This window comes from Ananas comosus, linkage group 16 (assembly GCF_001540865.1).
Source record: "Ananas comosus cultivar F153 linkage group 16, ASM154086v1, whole genome shotgun sequence".
Lineage (NCBI taxonomy): Eukaryota > Viridiplantae > Streptophyta > Magnoliopsida > Poales > Bromeliaceae > Ananas > Ananas comosus.
This window is the reverse complement of record NC_033636.1, coordinates 8,263,166-8,279,446: the sequence shown is the minus strand read 5'-3', so window position 1 is coordinate 8,279,446 and position 16,281 is coordinate 8,263,166. Positions and strand designations below refer to the sequence as shown.

At 36.2% G+C, this 16,281-nt stretch overlaps 3 protein-coding genes across 5 annotated transcripts; 2 read left to right on the top strand and 1 right to left on the bottom strand.

Annotated features, from left to right (window-relative positions):
- LOC109722050 (dual-specificity RNA methyltransferase RlmN) lies at positions 1 to 4,649 on the top strand (the record flags this gene model as incomplete). Its single annotated transcript, XM_020249917.1, is given in 9 exon segments — positions 1 to 86; positions 190 to 251; positions 585 to 687; positions 1,493 to 1,590; positions 1,721 to 1,851; positions 1,959 to 2,067; positions 3,593 to 3,784; positions 3,875 to 4,011; positions 4,280 to 4,649. Coding segments are annotated over 9 exon segments (1,198 nt in total), but the record flags the coding sequence as incomplete, so codon positions are not given.
- LOC109722066 lies at positions 6,412 to 9,405 on the top strand. The gene is made up of 3 exons (XM_020249945.1): positions 6,412 to 6,841; positions 7,527 to 7,691; positions 8,874 to 9,405. The coding sequence occupies exons 1-3, from the start codon at positions 6,455 to 6,457 to the stop codon at positions 9,195 to 9,197; spliced, it is 876 nt and encodes a 291-aa protein (XP_020105534.1). The 5' UTR covers positions 6,412 to 6,454; the 3' UTR covers positions 9,198 to 9,405.
- On the bottom strand, positions 9,029 to 14,789 carry LOC109722065 (pentatricopeptide repeat-containing protein At4g32450, mitochondrial-like). 3 transcript variants are annotated; one of them, XM_020249941.1, is made up of 4 exons: positions 14,589 to 14,789; positions 11,709 to 13,948; positions 10,979 to 11,075; positions 9,029 to 9,167 (listed from the first exon to the last, which is right to left on the bottom strand). In XM_020249941.1, the coding sequence occupies exons 1-2, from the start codon at positions 14,726 to 14,728 to the stop codon at positions 11,719 to 11,721; spliced, it is 2,370 nt and encodes a 789-aa protein (XP_020105530.1). In that variant the 5' UTR covers positions 14,729 to 14,789; the 3' UTR covers positions 9,029 to 9,167; positions 10,979 to 11,075; positions 11,709 to 11,718. The 3 variants fall into 3 exon arrangements, with proteins under 3 accessions (XP_020105530.1, XP_020105533.1, XP_020105531.1); XM_020249944.1 differs by having other exon boundaries at positions 9,061 to 9,167; positions 11,018 to 11,075; XM_020249942.1 differs by lacking the exon at positions 9,029 to 9,167 and adding an exon at positions 10,243 to 10,866.

Sequence of the window (16,281 nt, the reverse complement as noted above, 5' to 3'; positions counted from 1 at the left end):
CTCTCGTTGCTTCCTCCTTTCTCGCCGCCTCTGCTCCCGAAACCCTAGCCGCCCACTTCGCCCATCGGCTACTCGCAGGGAGATTGGTGAGTTGCGCCCTCGCCGATCTTCATTTGATGCCCTAGTTTGTTACATTTGGGGTTTTATTGCGATTTGTCTCGGTTAGTTCGGTAAAGTTTGGATTTTTAGGGTTAGGAGATGGCTCGGGCTCGAAGGTTTTGTTGAAGGAAATGGAGTACCCTGAGCTCGAAGTAAGTGAGTTTACTGGGTTTTACCTCTTCCTTTTGCTTCATTTCTCTCCAAATTGCGATTTTGTGATTGTACTTTTTTATTGGGTTTTAGAAGTTAGTGGGTGGTTGTAAGCGTAAAGCTCGTATCCTGTAGAATAAAATGGCTTATTTAGTTCAAATTTGGTTAAGAGGGATCTATTTTTGTGATGCATGAGAAAGCCTAAAATTTAGGAGCATTGGATGTTATGAATATTTTTTCACAAGAAAGAATGCTATGTGGGAATTTTTGAGAACTAGCTAACTTATACTTATTTGATATTGATTGATAAACCAATAACTTGGTTTTTTTCGCAGAAATGGGTTCATTCGCATGGATTTAGGTCGGGGCAAGCTATGATGCTGTGGAAATGTCTATACGGGAATAATACTTGGGCGCATACCCATGATGAATTGCTCGGTGCGCGCCTTATTTAAGTACTTGGTGTTTGATGTGATTAAGCAATTCAATCCTTATTTATAGTCGCTTTATGAGTTACCAGTTAAGTATGCTATGCACTGGGTAAATTTGATCCATTTTATTTTTGCTACGAATTGAAGTGCCTGTTTATGGGACCACGTGCTCAGATGTGCTATACTTGTAGAGTCGTTTGTTTTAATTTCCAGTCATCAAATTTGTGCGAACATTTTGCTGCGTTATTGAGAAGCAATCTATTTGCATTGTTGCTATCAGCTTTAAAAATGATTTTAAAAGCAAGTGTTCTTTTTCAAAGTTAGTGATAACCAGGAAGTTGCTTTCCAATAATGTTTCTGCTGTTGATATTGAAATATTCTGTTCTTCTGAACCTTCAGTACTGTGGTTGAGCTTTGAACCCCGTGGCTTTGCTTCAAAATGAGTGTTACCATCGTTAATCAACCTTTTCATAAGGCTAAAGCAACTTGGTTGTTCCAGTGTTTGATGATGCATAATGTATTGGGTTTTTTTTTCCTCAAGGAATTGCACAAATAACTTCTCAATGAATCATAGAGGACAAACTCAGTTGAAAAACTAAGTTATTCCTCAGTTAGCTCTAATTATGCGGCTCAGTCAAGTTAACTTTTGATTTTGCTCGCAACTCATTCTGTGAGCATCCTTCTCTCTTGAGAAAAGTTTCATGAATATTCTTATGCTTTTCTGGATGGACTTGTAGTTTCCTCCATGGTCTATATATTACTATATGCGTGCGATGCATTACCTATTAAATCTACGATTTGGCCTTTTGCAGGTTTGAAAAAGGAATTTAGACAAATGCTAAGCGAGCATGCTACTCTCAAGGCATTATCAGTGAAAGATATCCTTACTGCTTCGGACGGAACTCGGAAGGTAGGTTTCTACTACTCTTCTTGTGGGTAATTTACTAGTTCGATACTCTTGCACTTAATACCATCCATTATCAAATCTCTAAATTTTTGTGAATATTCTCATTAATATCCAAATTGGCAGGAGGTTGCAGATTCTGTTCAATCTGGAAGATGGATCAGTGATAGAAACAGTAGTCATTCCTTGCAGTAGAGGGAGGACCACAGTTTGTGTTTCGAGTCAACTGGGCTGCGCCATGAACTGCCAGTTTTGCTACACTGGGAGGTATGTTTGCTTTCTAAATTTTTCTTATTTTTGTAATTTTTTATTAATTTTGCTGATTTTGTAAGCATATACTGACTGTGGCTAAACCCGTGGTTTCAACTTTATAGGATGGGCTTGAGAAAACATTTAACGACAGCTGAAATAGTTGAACAGGCCGTCTTTGCTCGCCGATTGTTCTCTAGTGAATTTGGAGCTATATGCAATGTCGTGTTCATGGTATGCTTCCGGGTTTCTTCCTATATATATATATATATATATATATATATATATATATATATATATATATATAGAGTTGAGCTAGAATACTCTCGATAGTAAACAGAGCGTTTTACTATCGAGTTGTTTTCGATGATAGAGCTTCCAAATTGACGATCGGCTCCGTTAAATATGATCTAAACCATTTAAACTACCTAGAAATCAAATTTCACGCACTTTCGATATTGTTCTTTTATCCATCTAGTGAACAAAAAATGAATGGCTGAAAATGAATATTCTTTAAAAAATGATGATAGGAGTCTTGTAATCAAGATCAAGAGTATAGATCTTGTTTTAAATAGTTTAAAGAATTTTCTAACAAAAATTCAATTGATTTGGATATCTTTACACCGTTAAACGAGAAAACGTCTCTTATCCACCATTAAAATTACAAATTTTGAAACCCTTTGATCATTAGGCAAATGATGTCGAAAAGATTTGAAATTTGATTTCTAAACACTTTAAGTGGTATAGATCATGTTCAACGGAGCCGATCGTCAATTTGGAAGCTCTATCATCGAAAACAACTCGATAGTAAAATGTCCCGTTTACTATTGAGAGTATTCTAGCTCAACTCTATATATATATATATATATATATATATATATATATAGAACTAGGCTACTATACTATCGGTAGCACGGAGCGCTCCGTACTACCAAGTTGTTTTCGATGATGCGGCTTCCAAATCGACGATCGGCTCCGTTAGACTTGATCGACACTATTGAAAGTATTTAGAAACTAAATTTCATAATTTTTCGATATCATTTACCTATCAAACAAGTAGTCTAAAATTGAACGGCTGAAAATAAAAATCTCATGAAAAATGATGATAAAAGATTTAAATTCAAGATCAGATATACTGATCTTACTCTAAATAGTGAAAAGAATTTTCTATAAAATTTTCATCGCATTTGGATTGTTTTACGCCGTTAAACTCACAAACACACCACATCGGCCATTAAAATTGTCAATTTTGAGATCTTTTGATCACTAATCAAATGATGTCGAAAAAATCTGAAATTTAGTTTCCAAATACTTTCAATAGTGTAGATAAAGTCTAACGGAGCCGATCGTCGATTTGGAAGCCGCATCATCGAAAACAACTTGGTAGCACGGAGCGCTCCGTGCTACCGATAGCATAGTAGCCGGACTCTATATATATATATATATATTTACATATATTTTTTTCCAGCATAGCATTTGCTTGATATTATTATTTTTTTTCTGTTAGTTTCCTGTCGAACGTGATATTAGCCTTCATTTACTCAAGAAATTGGACTATTTCTGATAGTCAGTTGCTCCGTTGATGTAACATCATATTTCTATTAATGAATTAATTGAAGAAACATGTGACAATATGGCTCTCTCTTCTTTTTTTTTTTTAATCAGGAAATTGCTTACCATTGTTTCCGGGATTCTAGAATTAGTTCAAAATGGTGCTTATCATGTGTTCTGACTAAAAACACTCTCTTACTTTGCGCAGGGTATGGGTGAACCATTGCATAACATAGAAAATGTAATCAAGGCGGCGGCCATAATGGTTGATGAGCAAGGGCTTCATTTTAGCCCTCGAAAAGTGACCGTCTCAACCAGCGGGCTTGTCCCTCAGTTGAAGCGCTTCCTTCGTGAATCTAACTGTGCGTTAGCTGTGAGTCTCAATGCCACGACAGATGAGGTGACCGTAACTTTTTGTCGAGGGGTGAATTCTTTTCTCAAAGCAACTCTCCTTCAGTTTATTTGCAAACTAAATGCTATAGTAATGCAGGTAAGGAACTGGATTATGCCAATTAACCGCAAATATAATCTTAGCCTGCTTCTCGAGACCTTACGGGAGGAATTACGCCTGAAGAACAAGTATAAAGTACTATTCGAATATGTCATGCTTGCGGGAGTAAATGACAGGTTTGGTTTTTAATCCTTGTTAGTTACTTTTTGTTAATTATTCAGAAAGAAATTAAGCACTGTTGAGACAAAACCAAGAACACGGGTTATCGCAGTACCGGTCCTATAGAGATATCATCAATGTAGCCCTCGAAAACATTTGTTGGAATTATCTACCACCCTCTCAATTGTCATATAATTGGATAAAGATACTGCTAAGTTTCATATTTTTAATGCCAAATCTTCATAGAGATTATAATCCTTTTCATCTATTGATCTGAAACTCCAGCATCGACGACGCGAAGAGGCTCATAGAACTCGTCCGGGGAATCCCTTGCAAGATCAACCTCATCTCCTTCAATCCCCATGATGGTTCTCATTTCAGGCCAACACCTGAAGAGAAGATGATAGAGTTTCGGAACATTCTCGCCGAAGCTGGGGTGGTCGTCTTCCTGCGGCTCAGCCGTGGGGACGATCAGATGGCTGCCTGTGGACAGCTGGGGGACCCTGGCGGCGTCCTGCTGCCGCTGCTCCGTGTGCCCGGGCGGTTTCAAGCAGCTGCTCTCTGATAAAATATAGATGCTGTTCGGATAGCCCGGTACGGCGAATACCGAAAAGGAACTCACTTGTCTGGAAATACTTGTATTGTTATCTTATGATCAAGATCGTTTTCGTACTCGTAAGTTGTTTTCGATTGAGCGTTTTCAAATCGACGATCTATACCATTAAACATGATTTAAAACATTTGAAACTTTTAAAAACCAAATTTCATAATTTTTCGTCATTATTTACCTTTCGATCGAAAGATCTCAAAATTGATATTTTAACGGCCGGTATTGAATACTTGCTAGTTTAACAGTGTAAAAGAATCAAAATCGGTTGAATTTTTTATAGAAAATTTTATCCACAATCTAGTTAAAGATTAATAATTTTGATCTTAAATTAAAAAATTTGGTCTAAATTAAAAAATTTGGTCTTCTATTTTTATGAGGTCGTTCGGTTTTGATCATTCATAGACTTTATTATAATTTTAAAAAATTATGAAATTTATTTTCTAAAAATTTTAAATGCTCCCAGTCATGTTTAACGGTATATATCGTCGATTCAGAAGTTTTATTATTGAAAATAACTTATGAGAATGAAGGTCTTCGAACTAATAAATAGTATAGTAGCCCTACTTTAGATCATATTTTCTTCCTGTGTTGCTATAATCTGTGGTTTGGTTACTTGTCCAGGCTCAGTTTAGTGAGTTGCAATTGTGCCGAATCATCGGTATCTTCATCTGTATCAGGAATCTATGTGATTGTGGCTACATTTTTGCAGAACAAGGTTGCAAATTCATTTGAAACCCCCTCATTATTGTATCTGTATTTGAAAACTTTTGCTTCTGTTGAAATAATAAAAAAAAATTGTAAGAGATCTTTTTCAGAAAAAAATAGAGATTTTTGTGAAAAATTAAGGTTAAAATGTACGGATACCCCCCCAACTATAATCTATATTAAACTTGCACCCTCTTTTTCTTTTTTAAATGAAGGCCTCCTTAACTTTCAATGTTTCTAAAACTGAATTGAAAATTTTACTAAAATTCATGGTTATATCAACCATTTCTTATCAATTTTTTTAGCTTTATTTACTAAAAGGTATTAGAATTGTTAAGTTTGATAAAAGCATCAAATGGATTTGATTAAATCAATAAATTTTTTAACTACAGTTTCTTAATTTTAAAAATGTGAAAGCTAAAGGTGTCATAGCGACTTCACCAAATTTGATCATTTTAATCACTTTTTAGCGAATACAAACAGATCATTAATAATTAGCATTCTTAATTTAACGAAGTATAGAAAATCAAATAAACAAAAAAGTTTGAAGTTCTAAGGCCTTAAAGATCTAAATGAAGAGGAAAAAAAGAAAAAAATTCAAATACCACCCTATGGTTTCACATTTTTTTATTTTAATATCATGTGGTTTAAAGCATATCACTTTCGTATCCTGTGATTTTTTTTTTTTTTTTGCTATCTCCTTTATTAATTTTTTTCGTTAAATCAATGACAAAGTTAAAATTAAAGAGTATTAAAGTGAATATTCAATAAACTATAGGTAGGGTATCTGAAATTTTTTGTATATGATTTAACGAAAAGTTAATGAAGGGGCCGACGAAAGAGAAAAATGAAACGAAAAGAAAAAATGAAACCATAGGATAATAAATTGATACATTTTAAACTATAGGATACTAAAGTGAGAACGTGCGAAACCACATAGGTGGTATTTGAAGTTTACCAAAGATAAAAAATAGTTGAGGAGTCGACTTCAAAACGTGCTATAGTTGAGGGGGTCTCCATACATTTTTACCTCAGTCGTCACGTTACACAGCGGTAACCACACCGTGCGGGGTTCACATCCCACTCCCCCTCCGTTCGCGAAAAGGATAACGCGCCACACCATCACACCACCCCAAAATCGCGCCATGGGGGCTCCTACGGTAACCCTAACCCTAACGCTAACCAGGCACCCTCCTCCTCCTCCGCTCACCTCCTCCTCTCTCCTACCACCCAACCGCCTCCTCCTCCTACTCCCTCGCCGGAGCTCCTCCGCCGCCGCCCTCGTCGGCGGGGGCGGAGGGATGATTAGGGTGGCGGCGTACATGGAGCGGAACCCTAACTCGGCGGGGGCCATCGCGAGCAAGTTGATCGGGGCGCTCCCCGTGGTGGGGCTCCTCGCGAGGATCTTTGCCGACGAGGGCGGCGTCGGCGACGACATCGTCGACTTCGCCGAGTTCCGCCGCCGCGTCGGCAAGAAGTGCGGCGTCACCGACTCCCAGGCCTTCTACGAATTCAGAGATCGCCGCGGCCGGGTTCGTCGTCTCAGATAAAACCCAGCAATTTACCAATCATTTAGGGCCAAAAAAAAATATATATGTTTTTTTTTGGGTGAAAAATTAGGACCAAATTTACTTGTGAGAGCGAAGCTGTTTAATTTTTCATACTTGTTTCAACTTCAAGTTATGATTTTTATGTAATTGGGTTTGATCTTGCTAGTTATAATTGCTAGGTGATTTGAAAAATTAGGATCATTTTGCTGATCTATTTCTTTATTTTTGTAGCTATTAGAAAAGACCAAAATCCCTTCCATTTAATTGGATTATTTGAAGTTGTGAGATTGTAGGGCTTATAATATCGGATTTGGATGATTATAATTGTGATAAAGTAGTATAGTTTCTAACCGATGATCTTTTGCAGTATATAGTGCTAAATCAAGTGGTTCCTCAAATCTCTGTTTTTTAGTGTACATTCTATTGGTGGAGTCTCTACATTGATTCAAATAAATGTGTTTAGTCATTATCTGCATTAGTTTGTGTATGGTTTTACGGTGTTTTTGATTGCATGTTTCGTAGTTTCACTAAGTGCATTTCTCCTCTATATTTGCCATGAGTTTTGAGCTGCCGATGATTTCATGTTAACGATACGTGAAGCAAGCTCTAGATTTTGTGAACTAAATATTTGGTTATTAACTTGAGCCTTCCTTTTCATTTTGGCTAGGCAGGAGATCCGTTGTACGTTCTCTTATGCTGTTGGTTGGCTGCCGTCGGCGCTGGCCTTTTGAAGTCCGAAGAGATATTCGAAGGAGTAGCGAGGCTTCGCATTTCCAACGACATTGAGTTTGAGGAGGAGACCTTTTTAGCTATGATGAATGCAGCAAAAGAGGTAAGCGGTGTGCACGGCTGTTGAAGTTTAGATATCTAAGTTCTTTGTTGTTGTGAGGAACTTTGCTATTGGTTCTGATTAGTGTAAGAGATACTCTAATCACCATTCAAAGCAGTTTATGGAAAAGGGAACTACTTGGCTCTTTAATCCTGTTAAAACATGAATTACTACGTCGTGTTCAAATTGATAAAGTGACACTGCTTGTTCTTCTCCTCTAATTGAAGCTACACTTTAGAAGAAAAGTTTTAGATCAACTGTTTGTAGATTAGTCAACATGTAACTAATTCTTACATTAATTTAGCCCGTGGATACATTAATATGCCATATTAGTGCCATATATTATTTAAGTCCATGTGTTTGTAAGTTTCTAGTTTCTGTATGTTTGTTGTTTCTAGTTGTGAATTGTGATGATATTAGGATAAGATTGCTATAGTAGCATGAACATAGACACTTTGAAGACACTTTGAGAATCGATCAAGTGGTTAGAACCTTTTAAATGGAGAGTGTAGAAGGTGAAACATGAAATGTGCATATTGAAGCTGCTAATTTTTTCTCCCATTATGTGATTCTAAGATGATGTGTTGGAGACCCTGGAACAATAGAGCTAGGGGCCTGTTTGTGTTTTAGGATCTCGGAGGTTGAACTTGTGACTTCGAGAAAGTCATGCGATGGTGTTTGTTTCGACACCGAAGTTGTGAGATCGCCCGAATTCTCACTCACAATTAACTTGTGACTTCGAGAAAGTCATATGCGATGGTGTTTGTTTCGACACCTAAGTTGCGAAAACACCCAAACTCTCACTCACAATTGTACGGAGATCGACCTTTTGACTTCAGCAGGGTGGGGGCCGAGTCGGCCCCCAAGTTTGGAAAACTCACGAGTTTCTTGCATTTTGACTTCCTGCTTCCAAACAGCTCGGAGGCCCATGACATTCAACCAAATATCATTCAAAGTGCACCAAAACCATATCCCAGAGCTAATACTCATAATTATTCAGAAAACTTTAAATTGCATTTGCCTTTTAAATTCCAGTCTTTATTCATTAATGTAGACAGTTTCCTTTATCGTCCATCAATGGATATACTCAGTCAACCTATTTAAGTCATGGTCCAAGTGTATCATTTGCTATTTTTGTTATATAGCACAGTAACTTTTATCTAAAGAACTCTGATTTACTCGCAGAAACGTGCAACGTTGAAGTCTCCACCGCCAGAAATTCCGATGGAGATTCGAGCGGAAAAAGCTCTCGAAGGCATATACGTGTGTTGCTTCGGCCAAGATCCCATAGAAGAAGAGGATGCAAAATTGTTACGTACCATCTTGAATGCGGTATTCCCGTCAGTCGGAAGACCCAAGATTGATAGGATTGTTACTTCCATGGCACAGCAAATTGCTTCTGGTGAGAGGAAAAGCTATCCGGGTCAAAAAACTCTATCAAAAGAGGCCGTAGAGCGGCAAATGAAGGACCTCGAATTTCTGCAACAGAAAAGAGAGAATTCGATTTGATCACTGTCTTTGTAACAAAAGTTTTGTCTATATATTTGTGTAGAAGAAAATTTGACACTATCAAAGATTTCTCTTTACCATCCAGGAGAGGTTTTGTGATCTTCTAACTTGGATTAGGTCTCATTTTGTAATGCCTATGCTAACTTATATATTCTTTTGAATATATAAAATCTATGGAAATCAATGCACCAGTGAGTGGTGTTTGTGTATCATCTGGGTTCGTTTTGACACTAAAATAACAAATATAATATACTAGTAGCTTTGTATTTTCTCTTTATTTATTTTTCAAAAGATGAGTTTTTAGGTTTACAAACAATAATAACAACATAACAACAAAAAGGTCTATCACAAAGAATTGCAGTAAAAGATAAAAACAAAAGAAAAAAGAACATGTAGTAGCATAGCTAGACTTGAGAGGCACAGAACATAGTGGGGGCTAAATGAATTTGGCCCTAAAACACTGAGAGATAAGGTTTTTATTTTCCAAAGAGACTGTAGAAATCATATATGTTAACCGAACAAACAAATACTTTTTCCTCACATTCCATACCGCATTTGGGGGCATAAAAGTATCATATAATGCTGAAAACAATTTTTTGAACCTTCACAGATTGTTGAATCAAGAAAAAATCAAGCACAAATCCTACAGCATTTGTATCTGAGTTGAGAAAAATACAGAGATCACCAAAACATACAGCATGCTATCAAGTAGGAAAAAAAAAAAAGAAACAGGGAAACAACTTTTAACTTGGTTAGATTCAAAACTGAATTCCAAAATGATTGATACAAATATAGTTCCAGTTGTACCCAAAAATACACATTATGAACAAAAACAAGTGTGAGCTCAATTAGCCCCAGGACCAATGAGTGAAACTTTTGAGGAACATCACTAACTTGGAAAAGCATTTATATCACCATTGCAGCTCAAAAAGAGATTGTTAGCAAGACAAATTTGATTAGACATTTAGAGCAGAGAATGACAACAAGAAGAGTGTACAACATGCAAAAGAGAAAAGAAAAAATAAAAAAATAATTCATGAAAAAGTTTGAATGCTAATGCACGTGCTTGAAGTTCATAGTCATACGACGTAAAATTGTCCAAGTACTTCACAAGCCAAGATTTGAAGACATTCTTAAGAGAAATGACAAAATAAAAAAAAATAAAGGAAACTTCTCGGGGCACAAACGACTCGGAGTTTGATACATTTATTAAATATGTAAGCTGTTACCAAACAAAACCTATTAATTGGCTCAAGCTAGCTAGAAATTTGTCCTTAGGAAGAGATCAACATTCCGCACTAACCGAACCATGCATAGTGCATCAAACTTGTATTCTCAAAATTACATGCACTAAGTTTACCAAAACTGCTATAATCACTACCATAAGGTAAAAAAAAAAAAGAAAAAAAAAGATTATTCAGGAGACATTCTTATGCCCTGGTAAAACACATGGGTATACATGAGTTCAAGATGAAACTACACTATGTAAGTTACTAAATTATAAAATCAGAAGCTAACACCAACGGTCCGTTGCCTCCAAAGATAAACTTTGAGCTTGGTCAGACTTCCGTAAGCAACTTCTCAAAATATGATTGAAAATCCGATGTTGTGAGCTTAATGATCCAGCCTTTCTTCCAATTTACATAATCATGATGGCATAAACAATAATCTAAAATGGGTACAAATATTAGTAAGTATATGTTGAATTCAAATCAGCAGGATCTACAAATGATTTTGTGGTACTGAATAAACAAAGAATCAAAAGTTGGAGCTTATCTCACTGTGTGTGAAGAAAAGATTTCTAGTTGACAAAACTGAACCTCAGATTCATTAGGATGAACAACCTTCTGCTCGGACAAACAAGCTCTGCATGTTGAACTGGAAAGATAAAATTGAAATTCGGTTAGCAGCAATATAAAGTAAGGTAATCACAAGGAGCTAATAGTAACCAATAAAATCATGCCAAGAAATCCACATTGCATTTTACAATATTGCTACTAAATTCAACTTATTTGTTCTAGACTTCTATCCATGTTTCCATGTACAAACTCATCCTGTATTGCGCATTACTGCTTTCTATACTAGGTGAAATTTAAGCCTAAGTCCATCATAATATGAAAATTCAGCGGCCACAAAAGAAATCTATTATATTCGTTAAAGGGAGATGAAGGTTAGGTCAAATACTATGGTACTTCCCAATATTGAGCACTTCGTCCTTTACATGGGTATCATTGGTATCATTTTTCTCCTTTTAAAGGACAAATAGTATGGTTCTATGTAGTGATCTAGAAGCTATAAGAAGATTTTTCTCCATTTACAACAAAGTAGAAAATGCAAACAACCCAATTTTCTATTGGACAAATTTGTTACTATTATCTGTCTTTATTATATGTCTTGTTTGATTAAGACTTTTTGTGGTAGTTAGCTTTCCCTGTTTGCATGTAAAATGAAGTGCTTATTTTTATTGTATAATGTTTCATCAGCAAAAGGAAATTAAAACCAGAGACTTACAGCTGTTGCTTCACCAATAGTCCTTGCAAGAGCATACCCCATTCTCAAAATGGTGAAACCTCTTCGCATCCCGCACAATGAGTTGTCGGCCAACAAGTTTTGAGATTATCTTCAAAGCAGTGTGGCAATCTCCACATGCACGAAGGTTTTTAATAATTCGGATAGGCGAACGGGCACCACTAGTCATAAGACCGTAACCGATAGCCAATCTCTCACTGTGAGCTAGCAAAGCTTCCTCTTTTGACTCTTGGTCAATGTCATGCAGAACGAATCGGGTATCTGGAATATAACCGGCCTCTTTCATTTGAGCTGACAAACACCTCAATTGGTGATAAATCTTCTCATGTTCAGGATGGGATCGATCGCCCGCCCTATACTCGTGAACCCTATTTCTAACCTCAAGAAGATTGGCCTTTTTCCTCTCTTTCTCCTTCGCAAGGTCCGAAGCTTTGACAGGTAAAAGACCCAATTTAGCCTGTTCGTTTAATTTGGAAGGGTCCAAGCGCTCAACGATCTCAGCACATCTATCCCCAAGTTCCAAATTACCATTAACCCGACAAAGGTTCATTAAAGTTTCCCAAACATCAACACTTGGTTCGACAGGCATTTGTTCAATGAATTCTAGGGCTTCTTCCAAATACCCCGATCGTCCAAGCATATCTACAATGCTCACATAGTGTTCTATCTTAGGGTTGATGCCAAAATCCTTTTGCATTGATTCAAAATGTAGCATTCCCTCGTCAACTGCTCCTAGAACTCCACATGCAAAGAAGACATTGACAAACATGTAACTGTCCGGCTTAAGTCCCAACTGCTTAAACTCACTAAAAAGATCAAGCGCTTCCTCACCAAGACCATTATTAGCAAAACCCAATATCATCGTATCCCAAGAAGTTAAATTCCTCTGAGGCATACTCTCGAATAGCTTTATCGCATCATCCATCGATCCACACTTTGTGTACATTTCTAAAATTTTGTTGTGAACACCGACTTCAACATTGACCATTATTCGTGAAATGTGATCATGGATTTTTTTCGCTTCCTCAAGAGAAGAAGCTTCACCGCATGCTTGCATCAACCGGAAATACCTAGGGAGGTCCACGACTACGCCGTTTTTTTCTAACAAGTCCAGAACTTCTACGGCTTCTTTCACTTTGTTGTCTTTGCAGAACTCATCCAGTTCATCAACAGTACCTTTATAACCACTAGTTTCAACATTTTCCGGAGATCCACCAGAAAATGACATCTCATTAGTTTGGCTAGTAGCCATCGGCAGAGGATAATCAATCCCACTCTGAAATGGAATATTATTCTGCTGGGCTGGTAGAGGATTCACGCCATTACACCAAGTTGGCTCCTGAGGACTCTGGTAGATATCTGTAGTCGTCTCTCCAGAGAAGCCTAGTTGGTTACTTGGTATATCACCTCTTGGTTTCGTACTGTTGTATATATTTGGATTTGGATAGGTATTTCCTGTATTATCACCATATTTCACATTAGGGCCTTGATCAAATCCTGCATTGTTCTCTTTATAAGCTCCACTTTGATTATGATAAGGCTGGCCAGTGGTTGCTGTTTGAAACCCAGCTTGGTAGTTATATTGGAAAACAGAAGGCTTTTCTGAATAAAAAGTTTCAGATCTCTCATAAGTATCAATAGTTCTCTCTCCACTAAAACTAGGCTGGTTACTAGGGTTATTTCCATTATTTCCATCAGGATTTTCATATGGTTGTCCATGATTACAACCATAATGCCTACCATCAGTGTTTTCTCCGCTAAATGATTGTCGGTGATTTGGAATAACACTTCTCGGGTTCTCTCTGTTATATCCATGAGTACCCCAATATGTTTGTTCTTGATAATTTCCACTATACCCATTAGTGGATCTCTCTCTATTAATTGATTGTTGGTTATTTGGGACGTTGCTACTGGAATTGTAGTAACTATTTGCAGTTTGATAATGTTGTCCGCCATTATATCCGTAATTCCCATTTTGCACTAGTTGAACCCCTGTATTCTTCTCTTTATTGAACCCGGTTGGGTGATGATGAGGCTGTATATTTCCTACATTACCGTAACCACGATGATCATTTGAGATTCTCCCAAAAGCTTCTACACCCTCGCCTCTCTTGCGCGAGTTTGGATCCTGATCGAATTCGCCATCAATCCTCTCCACAGCAGAATTACTAGCGTTACGAAGCAGCATCAAGGACCGTGCACAATCCAACTCTATAGGAAGCCTGTGAACTCCAAAATGATCGATAAATAATCGCACACACACACACACACACACACACACACACACACATATATATATATATATATATATATATATATGAACAAAGCAAAAACAGATGCATTATATTGGGTTCTTAGGAAACACAGCCCCAATATTTGTCTCGAAAAATATCGAATTGTCGATGATATTACATGCTTTGAAAGTGTTGCCAAGAATACAGAAGAACAAGTAATTAAATCCATCGAAAGCATGTGTGGAACAAAAGAGGAGTACTCTTTCTACTTCAAACAAACTAGTTGGGATAAAAAGATCCTGGATAAGAAATTGACCATGAAAAAAAAACCAATTAAATAAAGTATAACAAAGTGTATATAGCAAAACGAATAAAAATCGAAGCTTTTAATGGTTATATAAATAAATCACGTTATATCAACAGGAAAATGATATAAAAGGGAGGGGGAAAAAAAGCACTCAAAACCAAACACTACACCAAATCAAGGCTACGATAAGAACACAAGGCTAAATCCTCATTAGAAACGAGCATCTCAAAAGCACCTCTCCCAAATTTATACGAAAAAGAGGGCTTTGATGAGAATAATAAGATCGGATAACGGAATCAAGAGGGTGAATAACGCTTATACCTGGAGATCGATTGGGAGAAGCTCCATTCAGAAACCCTTAAGAAGGGAGAGATTGGGGAAGAGGCGAGGACCCTCAAAAAGCTCGGAGAAGAGAAGCGAGATCGCGTAATGGCTCTTCGAGCGAGCACCGCGATCGCCATTTTCACTCTCTCTCTCTCTCTCTCTCTCTCTCTCTCTCTTTGGCGTTTGGGGAAAAAAAACCCTAAACCCACTCTTTAGTTTCGCGTCGGGGAAGAAGGGTTTTGGGGACATTTTCACTTATCCCCCTAACAACTTTGGAAATTAAACGTTTGTGCGTCAAAGTTCTTCAACGGCAATTGCATTTTGAGCGATGCTACCAATTTTTTTTATATAAAAATTACAAAACTTAGCTTATTTATGAATTATTTTGAGTGGGCTACTTAATTTTTTAATTTGTTTAATTTGATCCAATCAATAATTTTTAACTTTAAAATTTAAAAACTCCATCCATTTTTGCAAATTTAATTAACATACTTTATATGATTTTCACAACTATAAATTCATTATAGTAGCTGATTAACTATAAAATTTGAAGGCAAAGTATTATTGACCGACTCAAATCAAATAAATTGAAAAGTTAGGTCAAAATAGTCTATCTTAAGGTAATTTCTCTATGGATTCATCTTTTTTATTTCGGGTAAATTTCAATTTGCTCTCTTGTGGGATAGTTCAATTTTACTTTACCGCCCTCCTATGTTTCAAAAATTTATATTTAATTTTCTATGTTTTAACATATTTTTACTTTGCCATTATGTGATTAAAAAAAATTTCACTTAACAATGTTATGGTTATCGAAAAAATTTACTTTGTTATTCTATTTCATAGTAGATTTTTGGAATAAAAGTAAAAATAAAATTACTAAATAGTAAAAATGCAACGTTTTGAGTCATAAAATGACAAAGTAAAAATAAGTTAAACCGCATGACGGCATGAGCGCACATTAATATTTACCTTTTTTTACAGCATTATTANTTTTTTTTTTTTTTTTTTTTTTTTTACCGTCCTATAATCTTTCACCTTAGCTTCTAATTTGATCCGTCAAAATAAAGACTCCAATTGAGATTTGAGAGTAGCATTTCTTTCCAAATAATATATATATATATATATATATATAAAATATAACTAGACTGGAATACTATCAATAATACTAAGTTATTAGTACTATTAGTTTTTTAATCTTTGAATTGAGAAATGTGCGGTTAGGATGATGTGGGCCTCCTAAGATTGAGTGGATGGTTAGTTGAATAGTATAATCTAACAAGTAAAAATAATCAAACGATTAAATCTAAGGGTAGAAAATTCGATAACATCAAATCTTTGGTGCTATTGATAGCATCCCAGCCGGACTCTATATATATATATAGAGAGAGAGAGAGAGAGAGTAGGTCATGAGTGCTATTAGTAGTAATAAGCCTCCGTGCTCCTAATTTTATAATTTTTCGATATCTTTTACCTAGCGATCGAAAGGGATCAAAATCAATCATTTTTAATGGTTGATATATACTATTTGCAAGTTTAACGGTTTAGAAGTATCCAAATCAAATAAAATTTTGATAGAAAATTCTTTATACTATCTATAGCAAGATAAATATCTTTGATCGAAAATTTTAGTATTATATCACCACTTTTTATGAGATTTTTATTTTCAGCCGTTGATTTTGAACCCTTTCGA